General features: G+C 43.2%; 1 protein-coding gene across 1 annotated transcript in view; it reads left to right on the forward strand.

Annotated features, from left to right (window-relative positions):
* The window catches only part of vps50 (VPS50 subunit of EARP/GARPII complex), a 202,050-nt gene that overhangs the window by 28,566 nt on the left and 157,090 nt on the right, over positions 1–16,394 (forward strand). The window contains exons 6-9 of the mRNA XM_031788900.1: positions 12,540–12,610; positions 12,851–12,968; positions 13,452–13,487; positions 13,940–14,022. Of these exons, the coding sequence (XP_031644760.1) occupies positions 12,540–12,610; positions 12,851–12,968; positions 13,452–13,487; positions 13,940–14,022 (308 nt within the window). The remainder of the gene's footprint in view (positions 1–12,539; positions 12,611–12,850; positions 12,969–13,451; positions 13,488–13,939; positions 14,023–16,394) is intronic.

The raw sequence follows: 16,394 nt of genomic DNA on the forward strand, positions 1-16,394 counted from the left end.
ATCAGTGTAAGACGTGCTACTGAAATTGTATATGGTTATATTACATAGGAACAATGGTGCAACACAATAAAAATAATATAATTTTATAACGGATGCGCTTTCTCCCGCGTCGGATAGTGGTTGCTGTCCGCGGTTCTGAAACAGATCAGTGCGCTGTTGAATTGAAGCCTTTTCCTAGACCATGTTGCTATGTGCATAATAGCAAAGTTAACCAGCATATTGGTGTTGAGAACAATGTGGTAGAGGCAGCAGCAGAATGAGATTAGAAAACAGCCCTTGTCTTATTGTCTAAGAAAAGTGAGGAGAGGGGAAACCCCAACTTAATTATGTCTATAATCAACAGCCTAACTGTTAAATGTGCCTGGCTTTAAATCATCAATATATCTACAGAAATAAGACATCCTGCCTCTTTTGAGTGTTTAATAGCCTACTGATTCCGTGAGCACCAAGCCTTGAGCTTGAGCACCAAGCCTTGAGCTTAATCTTTGCTATGCTGCAATAAAGGCTTTATACTTTATTTGTTAGACCAGCCTCACTGGTTTTATTTATATTTTTTTAGTGTTTACATTGTTCCAAATGGTCAGAAAAAATAATATTTTTAAAAATAACCCTCATTATTCCTTGATCTCCTTCTTGTTATTATTAAGATCATCTTTATAATAATACTAAGTCATGTCATTATCAGTAGGCTTAGTATAGCAGCCTTCTAAACTCAGCGAAACACCAGCAAAACACCAAATTCCACGTCAACAGTGAGGAGGCGACTCCGGGATGCTGGCCTTCTAGGCAGAGTTCCTCTGTCCAGTGTCTGTTCTATTTGCCCATCTTAATCTTTTATTTTTATTGGCCAGTCTGAGATATGTCTTTTTCTTTGCAACTCTACCTAGAAGGCCAGCATCCCAGAGTCACCTCTTCACTGTTGATGTTGATACTGGTGTTTTGCGGGTCCTATTTAATGGAGCTGCCAGTTGAAGACACTGTCAGGCAGGTACTATTTAATGAAGCTGCCAGTTGAGGACTTGTGAGGCAGGCACTATTTAATGAAGCTGCCAGTTGAGGACTTGTTAGGCACTCTAATGTACTTGTCCTCTTGCTCAGTTGTGCACCGGGGCCTGCCAATCCTATTTTCTATTCTGGTTATAGCCAGTTTGCGCTCTTCTGTGAAGGGAATAGTACACAGCGTTGTACGAGATCTTCAATTTCTTGCCATTTTCTCGCATGGAATAGCCTTCATTTCTCAGAACAAGAATAGACTGACGAGTTTCAGAAGAAAGGTCTTTGTTTCTGGACATTTTGAGCCTGTAATCAAACCCACAAATGCTGATGCTCCAGATACTCAACTAGTTTAAGGAATGCCATTTTTATTGCTTCTTTAATCAGGACAACAGTTTTCAGCTGTGTTAACACAATTGCTAAATAGGTTTCTAGTGATTAATTAGCCTTTTAAAATGATACACTTGGATTAGCTAACAAAACGTGCCATTGGAACACAGGAGTGATGGTTGCTGATAATGGGTCTCTGCCCGGGTATCCTGGAAGGACATTGACCTCATCCCGTCAGTTGAGGATGCCTGGTCATTCTTTAAAAGTAACTTCCACACCATTTTAGATAAGCATGCTCCGTTCAAAAAATGCAGAACTAAGAACAGATACAGTCCTTGGTTCACTCCAGACCTGACTGCCCTCGACCAGCACAAAAATATCCTGTGGCGGACTGCAATAGCATCGAATAGTCCCCGCGATATGCAACTGTTCAGGGAAGTCAGGAACCAATACACGCAGTCAGTCAGGAAAGCTAAGGCCAGCTTCTTCAGGCAGAAGTTTGCATCCTGTAGCTCCAATTCCAAAAAGTTCTGGGACACTGTGAAGTCCATGGAGAACAAGAGCACCTCCTCCCAGCTGCCCACTGCACTGAGGCTAGGTAACACGGTCACCACCGATAAATCCATGATTATCGAAAACTTCAATAAGCATTTCTCAACGGCTGGCCATGCCTTCCGCCTGGCTACTCCAACCTCGGCCAACAGCTCTGCCCCCCCCGCAGCTCCTCGCCCAAGCCTCTCCAGGTTCTCCTTTACCCAAATCCAGATAGCAGATGTTCTGAAAGAGCTGCAAAACCTGGACCCGTACAAATCAGCTGGGCTTGACAATGTGGACCCTCTATTTCTGAAACTATCTGCCGCCATTGTCGCAACCCCTATTACCAGCCTGTTGCACCTCTCTTTCATATCGTCTGAGATCCCCAAGGATTGGAAAGCTGCCGCAGTCAACCCCCTCTTCAAAGGGGCGGACACCCTGGACCCAAACTAATACAGACCTATATCCATCCTGCCCTGCCTATCTAAGGTCTTCGAAAGCCAAGTCAACAAACAGGTCACTGACCATCTCGAATCCCACCGTACCTTCTCCGCTGTGCAATCTGGTTTCCGAGCCGGTCACGGGTGCACCTCAGCCACACTCAAGGTACTAAACGATATCATAACCGCCATCGATAAAAGACAGTACTGTGCAGCCGTCTTCATCAACCTTGCCAAGGCTTTCGACTCTGTCAATCACCATATTCTTATCGGCAGACTCAGTAGCCTCGGGCCGACTCTTTTCTCTGTATATATCAATGATGTTGCTCTTGCTGCGGGCGATTCCCTGATCCACCTCTACGCAGACGACACCATTCTATATACTTTCGGCCCGTCATTGGACACTGTGCTATCTAACCTCCAAACGAGCTTCAATGCCATACAACACTCCTTCCGTGGCCTCCAACTGCTCTTAAACGCTAGTAAAACCAAATGCATGCTTTTCAACCGATCGCTGCCTGCACCCGCATGCCCGACTAGTATCACCACCCTGGATGGTTCCGACCTTGAATATGTGGACATCTATAAGTACCTAGGTGTCTGGCTAGACTGCAAACTCTCCTTCCAGACTCATATCAAACATCTCCAATCGAAAATCAAATCAAGAGTCGGCTTTCTATTCCGCAACAAAGCCTCCTTCACTCACGCCGCCAAGCTTACCCTAGTAAAACTGACTATCCTACCGATCCTCGACTTCGGCGATGTCATCTACAAAATGGCTTCCAACACTCTACTCAGCAAACTGGATGCAGTCTATCACAGTGCCATCCGTTTTGTCACTAAAGCACCTTATACCACCCACCACTGCAACTTGTATGCTCTAGTCGGCTGGCCCTCGCTACATATTCGTCGCCAGACCCACTGGCTCCAGGTCATCTACAAGTCCATGCTAGGTAAAGCTCCGCCTTATCTCAGTTCACTGGTCACGATGGCAACACCCATCCGTAGCACGCGCTCCAGCAGGTGTATCTCACTGATCATCCCTAAAGCCAACACCTCATTTGGCCGCCTTTCGTTCCAGTACTCTGCTGCCTGTGACTGGAACGAATTGCAAAAATGAAGTCGGAGACTTTTATCTCCCTCACCAACTTCAAACATCAGCTATCTGAGCAGCTAACCGATCGCTGCAGCTGTACATAGTCTATTGGTAAATAGCCCACCCATTTTCACCTACCTCATCCCCATACTGTTTTTATTTATTTACTTTTCTGCTCTTTTGCACACCAATATCTCTACCTGTACATGACCATCTGATCATTTATCACTCCAGTGTTAATCTGCAAAATTGTAATTATTCGCCTACCTCCTCATGCCTTTTGCACACAATGTATATAGACTTTTTTTCTACTGTGTTATTGACTTGTTAATTGTTTACTCCATGTGTAACTCTGTGTTGTCTGTTCACACTGCTATGCTTTATCTTGGCCAGGTCACAGTTGCAAATGAGAACTTGTTCTCAACTAGCCTACCTGGTTAAATAAAGGTGTTCTCAACTAGCCTACCTGGTTAAATAAAGGTGTTCTCAACTAGCCTACCTGGTTAAATAAAGGTGTTCTCAACTAGCCTACCTGGTTAAATAAAGGTTAAATAAATAAAATTAAAAATAAAAGTACGCCTATGTAGATATTCCATAAATCTGCCGTTTCCAGCTACAATCGTCATTTACAACATTAACAATGTCGACATTGTATTTCTGATAAATTTGATGTTATTTTAATGGACAAAAAATTCACTTTTCTTTCTAAAACCAGGACATTTCTAAGTGTCCCCAAACTTTTGAACGGTAGTGGATATAGCCTAGCTATGCTATAAATAAGCAAAAAGGCCCAAGGGGTTTGAGGTATATGGCTAATATACCATGACTAAGGGCTGGTCTTACGCATGTCGCAGTGTGGAGTACCTGGATACAGCCCTTAGTTGTGGTATATTGGTCATATACCGCAAACCCCTAGGTGCCTTACTGCAATTAAACTGGTTACCAATGTACAGTAATTACAATGCATTCGGAACGTATTCAGACCCCTTCACTTTTTCCACATTTTCTAAAATGGATTAAATAGTTTTTTCCCCCTCATCAATCTGCACACAATACCCCATAATGACAAAACCTTGAAATATCACATTTGCATAAGTATTGAGACCCTTTAGACCCTGCACCTTTGGCAGCGATTACAGCCTTCATGGGTATGATGCTTGGCACACCTGTATTTGGGGAGTTTCTCCCATTCTTCTCTGCAAATAATCTTGAGCTCTGTCAGGTTGGATGGGGAGTGTCGCTGCAAAGCTATTTTCGGGTCTCCAGAGATGTTCGATCGGGTTCATGTCCGGGCTCTGGCTGGGCCACTCAAGGACATTCAAAGACTTGTCCCGAAGCCACTCCTGCGTTGTTTTGGCTGTGTGCTTAGGGTCGTTGACCTGTTGGAAGGTGAAGCTTCACCCCAGAGGTCCTGAGCGCTCTGGAGCAGGTTCTCATCAACGATCTCTCTGTACTTTTCTCTGTTAATCTTTCCCTTGTTTCCTGACTAGTCCCCCAGTCCCTACCGCTGAAAAACATCCTCACAGCATGATGCTGCCACCATGCTTCACTGGTATTGGCCTGGTGAAGAGCGGTGCCTGGTTTTCTCCAGATGTGACGCTTGGCATTCAGGCCAAAGAGTTTAATCTTAGTTTCATCAGACCAGAGAATTCTGTTTCTCATGTTCAGTTTTTAGGTGCCATTTGGCAAACTCCAAGCGGGCTGTCGTGCCTTTTACTGAGTAGTGTTTTCCGTCTGGCCACTCTACCATAAAGGCCTGATTGGTGGAGTGCTGCAGAGATGGTTGTCCTTCTGGAAGATTATCACATCTCCACAGAGGAACTCTGGAGCTCTGTCAGTGGCCATCTTGGTCTCCTCCCTTGGTCTCCTCCCTGACCAAAGCCCTTCTCCCCCGATTGCTCAGGTTTGCCGGTCGTCCAGCTCTAGGAAAGAGTCTTGGTGGTTCCAAACTTCTTCCATTTAAGAAGGATGGAGGTCACTGTGTTCTTGGGAACTTTCAATTCTGCAGAAATGTTTTGGTACCTTTCCCCAAATCTGTACCTATAAACAATCCTGTCTCGGAGCTCTACAGACAATTCCTTCGACCTCATGGCTTGGTTTTTGCTCTGACATGCACTGTCAACTGTGGGACAGGTGTGTGCATTTCCAAATCATGTCCAATCAATAGAATTTACCACAGCTGGACTCCAAGTTGTAGAAACATCTCAAGGATGATCAGTGGAAACAGGATGCACCTGAGCTCAATTTCAAGTCTCATAGCAAAGTGTCTGAGTACTTAGGTAAATACGATATTTCAGTTTTTTTATTTTAATAAATAATTAATAAATGTCTAAACCAGTTTTCTTCTTTGTCATTATGTGGTATTGTGTGTAGATTGCTGATGTTTAAAAAATATATTTTAATCCATTTTAGAATAAGGCTGTAACGTATCAAAATGTGGAAAAAGTCATGTGGTTTTAATACTTTCCGAATTTTATCCGGTGAAGTGTATAACACAATTTCTAGATTGTTGAAAGTTTCCAAGAATACAGCGGTCTCCATCATTGGAAAATTGAAAACATAGGGAACTACCCAGACTGTGCAACCGGCCAAGAAAGACCTTGGTCAGGTAGGTAACCAAGAACCCAATGACCACTGGCTGAAATGGTTGAACCTGCCAGAAGGACAACAGTCTCTACAGCTCTTCAGCAATTTGGGCTTCATGGGAGAGTAGCCAGACAGAACCCACTCCTGAGAAAAAGGTGCATGACGTGAAAGACTCAGAGCATAAGATAAAATAGATGTGGTCTGATTTAAACAAGTTTTACTCTGGTCTGAATGTGAAGCGCAATGCAAAGTGCAATGTCCTGGAGAAAGACAGGCACAGCTCATCATTGAATGGAGCCAAATCCTTGATGAGAACCTGCTTCAGAGTGCAAACGACCTTAGACTGGGGCTAAGATTTACATTCCAACAGGACAATGACTCCAAGCATACAGCCAAAGCAATGCTTGAATGGCTTGAGAACTAATGGGGAAGTCCTTGACTGGCCCAGCCAAACCCCAGAATTGAATATCACTGTAAATCCGTGGGAAGACATGAAGATTGCTGTTCACTGCCTCTCCCCATGTAACTTAACAGAGCTTGAGAAAATCTTCCAGGAATAATGGGAGAAAATCCCCAAATCCAGATGTGCAAAGCTGACACAGACATACCCAAGACGACTCAAAGCTGTAATCTCCGCCAAAGGTACTTCAATGTGAAAACTTATGTAATTAAAGATATTTCTGACATTGATTTTCAAGGAATGTGCTAACATTTGTTCACTTTTATATAGTTTCATTGGCTATGTATAGCCTAGCTATGCTATAATGTATAGTTTGTATGGATATATATATATAACCTAGCTATCCTAAAATATTATATGGTTATTATATAGATTCTATGGCTATATATACTCTAGCTATGCTATTATATTATATACTTGTATGGCTGTGTATAGCTTAGCTATGCTATAATATTATACAGGTATTATATATTGTTTGTATGGCGCTATACAGCCTACCTATGACATAATATTATATAAGTATTATATTGTTTGTGTGGCGATATGTAGTCTAGCTATATCGTTTGCATGGCGATATGTAGTCTAGCTATATCGTTTGCATGGCGATATGTAGTCTAGCTATAATATTTAGGTATATCGTTTGTATAGCGATATAGTATAGGTATTATATAATTTGTATGGTGATATGTAGTCTAGCTATAATATTTAGGTATATCGTTTGTATAGCGATATAGTATAGGTATTATATAATTTGTATGGTGATATGTAGTCTAGCTATAATATTTAGGTATTATGTCATGTGTATGGCGATATGTAGTCTAGCTATAATATTTAGGTATATCGTTTGTATAGCGATATAGTATAGGTATTATATAATTTGTATAGTGATATGTAGTCTAGCTATAATATTATATAGGTATTATATAATTTGTATGGTGATATGTAGTCTAGCTATAATATTATATAGGTATTATATAATTTGTATAGTGATATGTAGTCTAGCTATAATATTATATAGGTATTATATAATTTGTATGGTGATATGTAGTCTAGCTATAATATTATATAGGTATTATATAATTTGTATGGTGATATGTAGTCTAGCTATAATATTATATAGGTATTATATAATTTGTATAGTGATATGTAGTCTAGCTATAATATTTAGGTATTATGTCATGTGTATGGCGATATGTAGTATAGGTATTATATTATGTAATTTGCATAGAGATATGTAGTCTAGCCATGTTATATTATGTAGGTATTATATATTGTTTGTATGGCGATATGTAGTCTAGCTATGCGTGATAGTAAGTAATGAGATATAGTCTAGATGTAGATTTAATGGCATGTGGTGAGAGCTGTTTGACCCCCCCACTGTCCTGCTGCTGTAGCTTGTCCTGAGTGGATTCTGCTCTTCCCCCTGTGGGGATAGCCAGACGTAAAGGTCAGGGTCGTGGTTAGGCCGACACCCCGGACACCTGCAGTCACACTGAAGCAGCGGGTGCCACATTTATCATGACCGGGACTGCCAGCCCATTCACCCGTGATGTGTTCTGTGTGTTTCAGCCTCTCCAGTCAATACTGAATCAACAGTGTGATGTTAGGGGATCCATGGTAACTGTCAGTTTAAGTCTCAGGCTAAGGAAAGATTGCTTGACGTGTCATTTCTCCTTCCTAGTCGCCCTTTGAGAGTGGCTAGGAGGTCTGTTAAAGCCGTGAGGTGTTGGCTGAACCTTATCCTCGGCTCCAGATGTGATGGAGCCATCACAGCTTGATATATAGTTGAAAGACCGGGATTGGTGATGTAAAATGGGAGCTGCCCTAACGCGATGCTTATCGGCCAACTTAAAACAGAAGCCCTATAATTGAGTGGGCAAACTAGCCAATGTCTGAGAGAGCGGGAGATTGTCAGGGAGAAAGAGATTGGTACCAGAGTCATAGCCTCTATCCTAATGAATTACCCCCCGATACGTTGTCAGGTAATACAATGCTGACAAAGGAATGAAATGGACTTGGACAGTTGTTTTTCACTATTTTTCGGTGCGAGCACTTACCCGCCATAGATGGTGTTGTGGCCCTCACCAACAGGCTATCGGGCTCATGGGGAGTAATAGACTTTGCATTGAGTCGGTCACTGCACCTTCCATCAATGACCTGTAATACTAATAACTGCCCTATACTGCATTAGCACTATGTACACCTCTGAACAGCACTGTGCTCTATTCCTCCCACTTCATCTATAGATACAAGTAACTGACAATAATGTTAACTGTTGAGTAGTTGAGGGATACAAAGTGTATTAAAAGCAGGTGCTTACACCGGTGTGGTCCGGAGTTGATTAAGCAATTAACATCCCATCATGCTTAGGGTCATGTATAAAATAAATGGCTTTATGTTTACTGTATTTATATTGTGTGTGTTGACTGAGTGTCTGTATTCTGTCTGTAGATTGTCTACTGCTGGCAGCACCTGTGTAAATGTAATTGGCCAAAAAAGTGTGATTTTTGGTAAACTGAGCAGCTAGCTACATGGAACTGTAATTAAACATGATGTCTCGCCCTTCTTGGAGGGTAGATTGGAGAACGGAGTGTGTATGTGTGTGCTGTTTTTGATTGCAGACAAATTTTTCTGAGCAGTCACATTTCCCCCCACAACCATTTATTTGAATGGGACAGGATCCAGTGTGTAGTTAGTGTGTTGGGGGCGGTGGCATACATGAATATAGAACACTTACTATGTCCAAACATCTCAGAGGATGACCTGAATGTCGCCAAAAATGTCTCAAACGGCCCACCCGGCGTGATAAGTTCTATGAGAAACAGTGACATACACTCTGAGTGACCTAAAATGGTGAATCCCGTATTGGTCTTTCACAGTCAGGCCAACCCAAGCTGTACTGTGCAGTAGCCTAATAGTAGGCTTACTATTGAAACGTAAGTTAGGCTTTTAAGTGAGTATTTATTTTTTATCATGTCTTCGCGCTCAGCCACAATTTTTATATAAAAACAACAAAAACGTTCTAACCCAACAACAATGGTTGAACCACATCAGGAGACCATTTTTGAGGTCTGGGAAAATCTAAGAAATGACTTTTTTACCCTTTTAATTCAGGTGTGTAGACACCTAGCTCTGTTGGTTGGTTAGCTGTTTCTGTCACAAAAAAAAAAGAAATGACCTCTGGATTGACGCATATATTCATGATATCATTCTGACCGGTTGGGATAGGCTACTTTGTAGTTAAACATTTAATACAGAAGGTTGTTGGGAAAGCCTTTCCATCTACCAGAAGACAGTGAGGTCTATCATTGGCATCACTATATTGTTCCTGTTCCTTAATGGTTTGAAACCTGGACGTTTTACTTCCTATTATGACGTGTCTTAGCTTGCTTCAAAGCAGCCTATAGCCACAATCCCACCATAGGCCTACTGCCGTGTGCACATTGCTGTGGCTAAAATGTGAAGAAATAATCAAAATGTTTAAGCTGAACATTCTGATCTGTTCCATCTGTCTTATTAATTGATACGGCATGTACTTCCACCACACTACTTTGATACATATCAGTGGGGATTAAGAAGTGAGTATACGTAATGCCCACTGAAAAATAAGTGGGTATGCGGTGTGTACCTGGGTATACCCTCCACTACACCAATGGGATGCAGTTCACCACTTTAGAAGTACAGCCGAATGGTGAACAGCCCGTCGAGTGTCATTTGCTTCCCATCAAATCTCATCTTCCATTTCCACCCAGGTCCTGGGTCGCTTGAGAAATGTAGTATTGCCACTTCTACCTATATAGGTATACCTATGTATTCTGAGGGGTTGAATTGGCCTTTTGCACCACTGTGTTTTTAGAAGCTACAGTATCTGCTTGGGGCGGTTAGAGCATTGGGCCAGTAACCGAAAGGTTGCTAGGTCAAATCCCAGAGCTGACGAGGTAAAAATCGGTCACTCTGCCCCTGAACAAGGCAGTTAACCCACTGTTCCTATGCCGTCATTGTAAATTAGAATTTGTTCTTAACTGACTTGCCTAGTTAAACAAAGGTTAAATAAAACATCTGCTGCTGTGGTTGTCAGCTCGCTAACAGACAGGTTTACTCCAGGGAGGATGGGAGATAGGGCAGAGGTCATGTGTTAATCCCCAGGCTGCTGTATGTGTGTCTCTGTCTCTGTAACCCGATGGGGATGTTCTATCAGATCTGCTGGATCAGCTAGATAAATGTGTCTCCAAACAGAGGTAAAAATGGTTAGAAAGATGTGTAAACTCTATAGTAGAGACCCCTTGCCGTGTGTGTCTCAGCCATTCTAGCGCAAAGGGCTGTGAACGGACCGGGCGTTGGGCTACGGCTTCCATTTGCTCAGTCAGGAAGTACATTTGAGGTGTATGTGATGGGTTTCTGCTGTTTTTCTGTATTTAGCTTGCATTCCACACACACTGCTTCTTTCACAGACAAATTATACCACTGAAAACCCAATTGTCATGCTAGGAAGTTTTCTGATGATTCATTGGACTTAAGGCCTTAACCTTGTCTGCCATTGGGGTGCAGGCGAGACCCGAGAGCTGTAGCTAGCTTCATGTTTTACAATGGGATTTCGGGCCACTGGCCTGGGTATTAGTGAGAAACTTGGCTTACTGGTCGGTCTCATTAATGATGCGACTGTGCCGCGGTGAGTCACTAGTTCTTAATTCTCAGTGTCTCAGCAGAGCTGCCACTCCGCCCTTTGGGCAAGGGCACGTCCAAGGACACTCTTTGTTCAGCATTACTAATGCATGTTGTTTAACTTGCTCTGAAAATACTACATTCATACTGTTCAACTACTGTAAGGCCTACTATACTGCATAAGGGTTATTTGATCTTGTACACATTTGCAGCTAAAAGCTGAATTGCTGTACAAAAAGAAAAGGTTTAGACGGGTTGAAAATGAAGTGTCTAGTCAGCCTCAGAGGCTGATTCTGCTGGCAACACGGATCTGCATGATGTTTGATGGTGTATGGTCATTCAGTTGATCTGGGAGAGGTTAGTTTGGGTACAGCCTGAGTCGTGTCCACTTGCATGTAGCAGTAGGCCTTATGTCCCTCACTTCATGAGGTTAACAGCATCCATGCCCTTAAACTAGGAGTTGTTTGTGACTTGTTTTATGTCAACTGATCAAGCCAGCCAGGAGGCTATTCTCTATCCAGTTTGAATGGGATTGTTTGTTTAGACGTCTGTTCTGACGTAAGAGCCGTTTCTCTGTTTGCCCCTCTTTATCTACTGCGCTGAATCAATTTTCCACCTCGTATTCCCTCACCAAATAGTTGTTTTTAACATGACAGTATTCTTTGTACTTACATTGATGTACATTCTGTAAAACTTGAATAAAAATACATGCATACAAAAAAAAACATGACAGGGTGTGTTGTCTTTCTCTGACGGCTGCCTCTTTGAGTCTTTGACCAGCCCCAATAATGTTCGCCTAAGATGAGGTTAGTTAGCGTGCGCTCTCACCTCAAGGCGATGACAGCTGGCTCTTCAAAAAACAAGTCAGAATATCACTATTCAGTGACTCCACAGTAGCTGAGGGCATGTTCGTTCTTTGAGAGGTCGTTGTTGGGTTGGCCTTTTCCATGTAAAACCACTCATTTCCTGTTTCCATTACAGAACTCTTCCATTTCTCTCTGAATGTTTGTGTTTTTGATATTATGACACACTCATGCACAAACACACACTTTAGGGTTGATATGTTGAAGCCTTTGCCAGTGAGGCACTGGTACTGAATAGAGACAATTGATGGAGGAGAATGTGGTGTGGTGTTTTCTCATGGGTCACAGTGGGGTGCGCAAGAGAAAATGAAGAACGTTTCGTACCCTGTGTGGGGGAATGATTCTCCCTGATTCACCCCATTAGTGACAGATGGGGCTCACAGGAAACTGGAGCAGATGAGACAATTCAACTGACTTTAAAAGTTACAGTGACCCTTTATTATACACAGTCCTATTCCAGCGTTCAACTCAATTGTTATCTTCTGTACCGTAACATTTTACCATGTGCAGAGTGGACTGTTAAAGAAAGAGTAACTTTGTTCACTCAATGTGAATGGATCTCTTGTTTTCTGCAGGAGTTGGAGAGGGTGACGTCATTACAAACCAATCTACAGCTGGCTGCAGTGATTTGCACCAATGCTAGGAGGTAAGTAATCAGATGTGACCCACCCTCCCTCTCAAAGCTAGTTATCTTCCATTGGGGATGCTTGGGGTTGAATTTTCCTCTCAGCCTTGAGCCTGCTAATTAATATCATTCCCACTGTGCACATGTACAACAAGTTTACCTGTACTTCGGTTCAGTCAGAGTTGCGAAGCATTTTGAGACTACTCCAACAGAACTGTGCCAGGATGGTAAATGTTTCATGATGTCACTTCCTGGTTCCAGGCAGCTGAGTATTTCAAAGGAGGACTTCACCGAGGCCAGCCTGGGGCTTCTAGCCAATCAGAGGAGGAGACACCTGCTCACAGGGCTGCTGAAGTCACTGAGGACCATCAAGACCCTGGTAACTGTCCAAGTCACCTTGTTGCTTTAAATCCTGATACAAACATATGGATATCTACATGCAACACAATTCAGTTGTGGGATGTTACTTATTTCCTAATTGAGGCTCAACATTTAGGTTGTGGTTCTTGATAATAATGATCATTCTTAAATGGATACTTAGGGATTTTGTCAATGAGGCCCTTCATTAGACTCTTGAGGAAGTAGATACACTTGTATACCATTTTTATGTCTCTGTCCAGTATGAAGGAAGTTAGAGGTAGTTGGTGAGCCAATGCTAACTAACGTTAGCATAATCATAACAAGACCTCGTCATTTCGCTAACGCTAGTTAGCTGTTGTGCTAGTTAACAACTTACTTCAAACTGCACACAGAGACATACAAATAGTATCCACGAGTTCATCTGACTCTGAGTAAGTAGATAAAGGGCCAATTGCCAAAATCCAGAAGTATTCCTTTAACTGTTTTGCTTGTTGTTTTACAGCAAAGGACTGATGTTCGACTCAGTGAGATGCTGGAGGTAAGAGACTCACGCACGGGTGCTCTAGGAAGCTGAGTTTAGATGGATGCTTGGTTATTAAATCCATATCGTCATGAATCCCTGAATCCCATTTGTAATGGCAGACCATCCTAGACTCATTCCTGCTGCTGTCACCATAGCCATAGATTTCAGTGGATTGTAAGGCTAGCGACAGATATGCAAATGAGAAGTATTTAGTTGTAGCCCATAGGATCGAAAAGAGCTGACGCTCTGAGTTATCCCACCAAGACCAAGCTACATACAGTAGTGGTTACCAAACTTCTTTTCACTCTGGCCTACTTCAACACAATATGTTTGTGTATTCTTGTATACACCAAAATATGTACTAATCAGGAAGTTAGCCCTAGTCTTTAACCAACCAAATTATGTTTGACAGAGTTTGTTTAATGTCTGATATTCTCGTTTTTAGTTTGTCTCTCTCTGTCCTGTAGGAGGAGGACTATCCTGGTGCCATCCAGTTGTGTCTGGAATGTCAGAAGGCTGCCAGCACATTCAAACACTACAGCTGCATAAGGTATGTTAAGATTCCAGCTACTACAGCACATTCAAACACTACATCTGCATAAGGTATGTTAAGATTCCAACTACTACAGCACATTCAAACACTACATCTGCATAAGGTATGTTAAGATTCCAACTACTACAGCACATTCAAACACTACAGCTGCATAAGGTATGTTAAGATTCCAACTACTCAAATCAAATTCAATCTGTCACATGCGCCGAATACAGTGAAATGCTTACTTACAAACCTTTAACCAACAATGCAGAAAATACAAAAAAAAGTAAGAGATAATAATTAAAGAGCAGCAGTAAAATAACAATAGTGGGGCTATATACAGGGGGTACCGGTACAGAGTCAATGTGGAGGCTATATACAGGGGGTACCGGTACAGAGTCAATGTGGAGGCTATATACAGGGGGTACCGGTACAGAGTCAATGTGGAGGCTATATACAGGGGTACCGGTACAGAGTCAATGTGGAGGCTATATACACGGGGTACCGGTACAGAGTCAATGTGGAGGCTATATACAGGGGGTACCGGTACAGAGTCAATGTGGAGGCTATATACACGGGGTACCGGTACAGAGTCAATGTGGAGGCTATATACAGGGGGTACCGGTACAGAGTCAATGTGGAGGCTATATACAGGGGGTACCGGTACAGAGTCAATGTGGAGGCTATATACAGGGGGTACCGGTACAGAGTCAATGTGGAGGCTATATACAGGGGGTACCGGTACAGAGTCAATGTGGAGGCTATATACAGGGGGTACCGGTACAGAGTCAATGTGGAGGCTATATACAGGGGGTACCGGATCAGAGTCAATGTGGAGGCTATATACAGGGGGTACCGGTACAGAGTCAATGTGGAGGCTATATACAGGGGGTACCGGTACAGAGTCAATGTGGAGGCTATATACAGGGGGTACCGGTACAGAGTCAATGTGGAGGCTATATACAGGGGGTACCGGTACAGAGTCAATGTGGAGGCTATATACAGGGGGTACCGGTACAGAGTCAATGTGGAGGCTATATACAGGGGGTACCGGTACAGAGTCAATGTGGAGGCTATATACAGGGGGTACCGGTACAGAGTCAATGTGGAGGCTATATACAGGGGGTACCGGTACAGAGTCAATGTGGAGGCTATATACAGGGGGTACCGGTACAGAGTCAATGTGGAGGCTATATACAGGGGGTACCGGTACAGAGTCAATGTGGAGGCTATATACAGGGGGTACCGGTACAGAGTCAATGTGGAGGCTATATACAGGGGGTACCGGTACAGAGTCAATGTGGAGGCTATATACAGGGGGTACCGGTACAGAGTCAATGTGGAGGCTATATACACGGGGTACCGGTACAGAGTCAATGTGGAGGCTATATACACGGGGTACCGGTACAGAGTCAATGTGGAGGCTATATACACGGGGTACCGGTACAGAGTCAATGTGGAGGCTATATACAGGGGGTACCGGTACAGAGTCAATGTGGAGGCTATATACAGGGGGTACCGGTACGGAGTCAATGTGGAGGCTATATACAGGGGGTACCGGTACGGAGTCAATGTGGAGGCTATATACAGGGGGTACCGGATCAGAGTCAATGTGGAGGCTATATACAGGGGGTACCGGATCAGAGTCAATGTGGAGGCTATATACAGGAGGTACCGGTACAGAGTCAATGTGGAGGCTATATACAGGGGGTACCGGTACAGAGTCAATGTGGAGGCTATATACAGGGGGTACCGGTACAGAGTCAATGTGGAGGCTATATACAGGGGGTACCGGTACAGAGTCAATGTGGAGGCTATATACAGGGGGTACCGGTACAGAGTCAATGTGGAGGCTATATACAGGGGGTACCGGTACAGAGTCAATGTGGAGGCTATATACAGGGGGTACCGGTACAGAGTCAATGTGGAGGCTATATACAGGGGGTACCGGATCAGAGTCAATGTGAAGGCTATATACAGGGGGTACCGGTACAGAGTCAATGTGGAGGCTATATACAGGGGTGTCGAGGTAATATGTACATGTAGGTAGAGTTATTAAAGTATCTGCATTGCTAGTAACAGAGAGTAGAAGGGAGGGGCGGGGCAATGCATTGGACCTAGACTTGGCACTCCGGTACCGCTTGCCGTGCGGTAGCAGAGAGAACAGTCTATGACTAGGGTGGCTGGAGTGTTTGACAATTAGGGCCTTCCTCTGACACCGCCTGATGTAGGCACTTTCCTGCATTTGACATTTGCGAGATGCAGGCTGGGTACTTCTATGCGTGTTTAGATGAGCACTCCGTCAACATTAACAGGACAGAGAAGCCAGACATATGTTCATTGCTCACATGGAGCTCGTAAATGAGGGTAAGAAATAAACCTAAACT

Source organism: Oncorhynchus kisutch, linkage group LG14 (genome assembly GCF_002021735.2).
Source record: "Oncorhynchus kisutch isolate 150728-3 linkage group LG14, Okis_V2, whole genome shotgun sequence".
In the NCBI taxonomy this organism is placed as follows: Eukaryota; Metazoa; Chordata; class Actinopteri; order Salmoniformes; family Salmonidae; genus Oncorhynchus; species Oncorhynchus kisutch.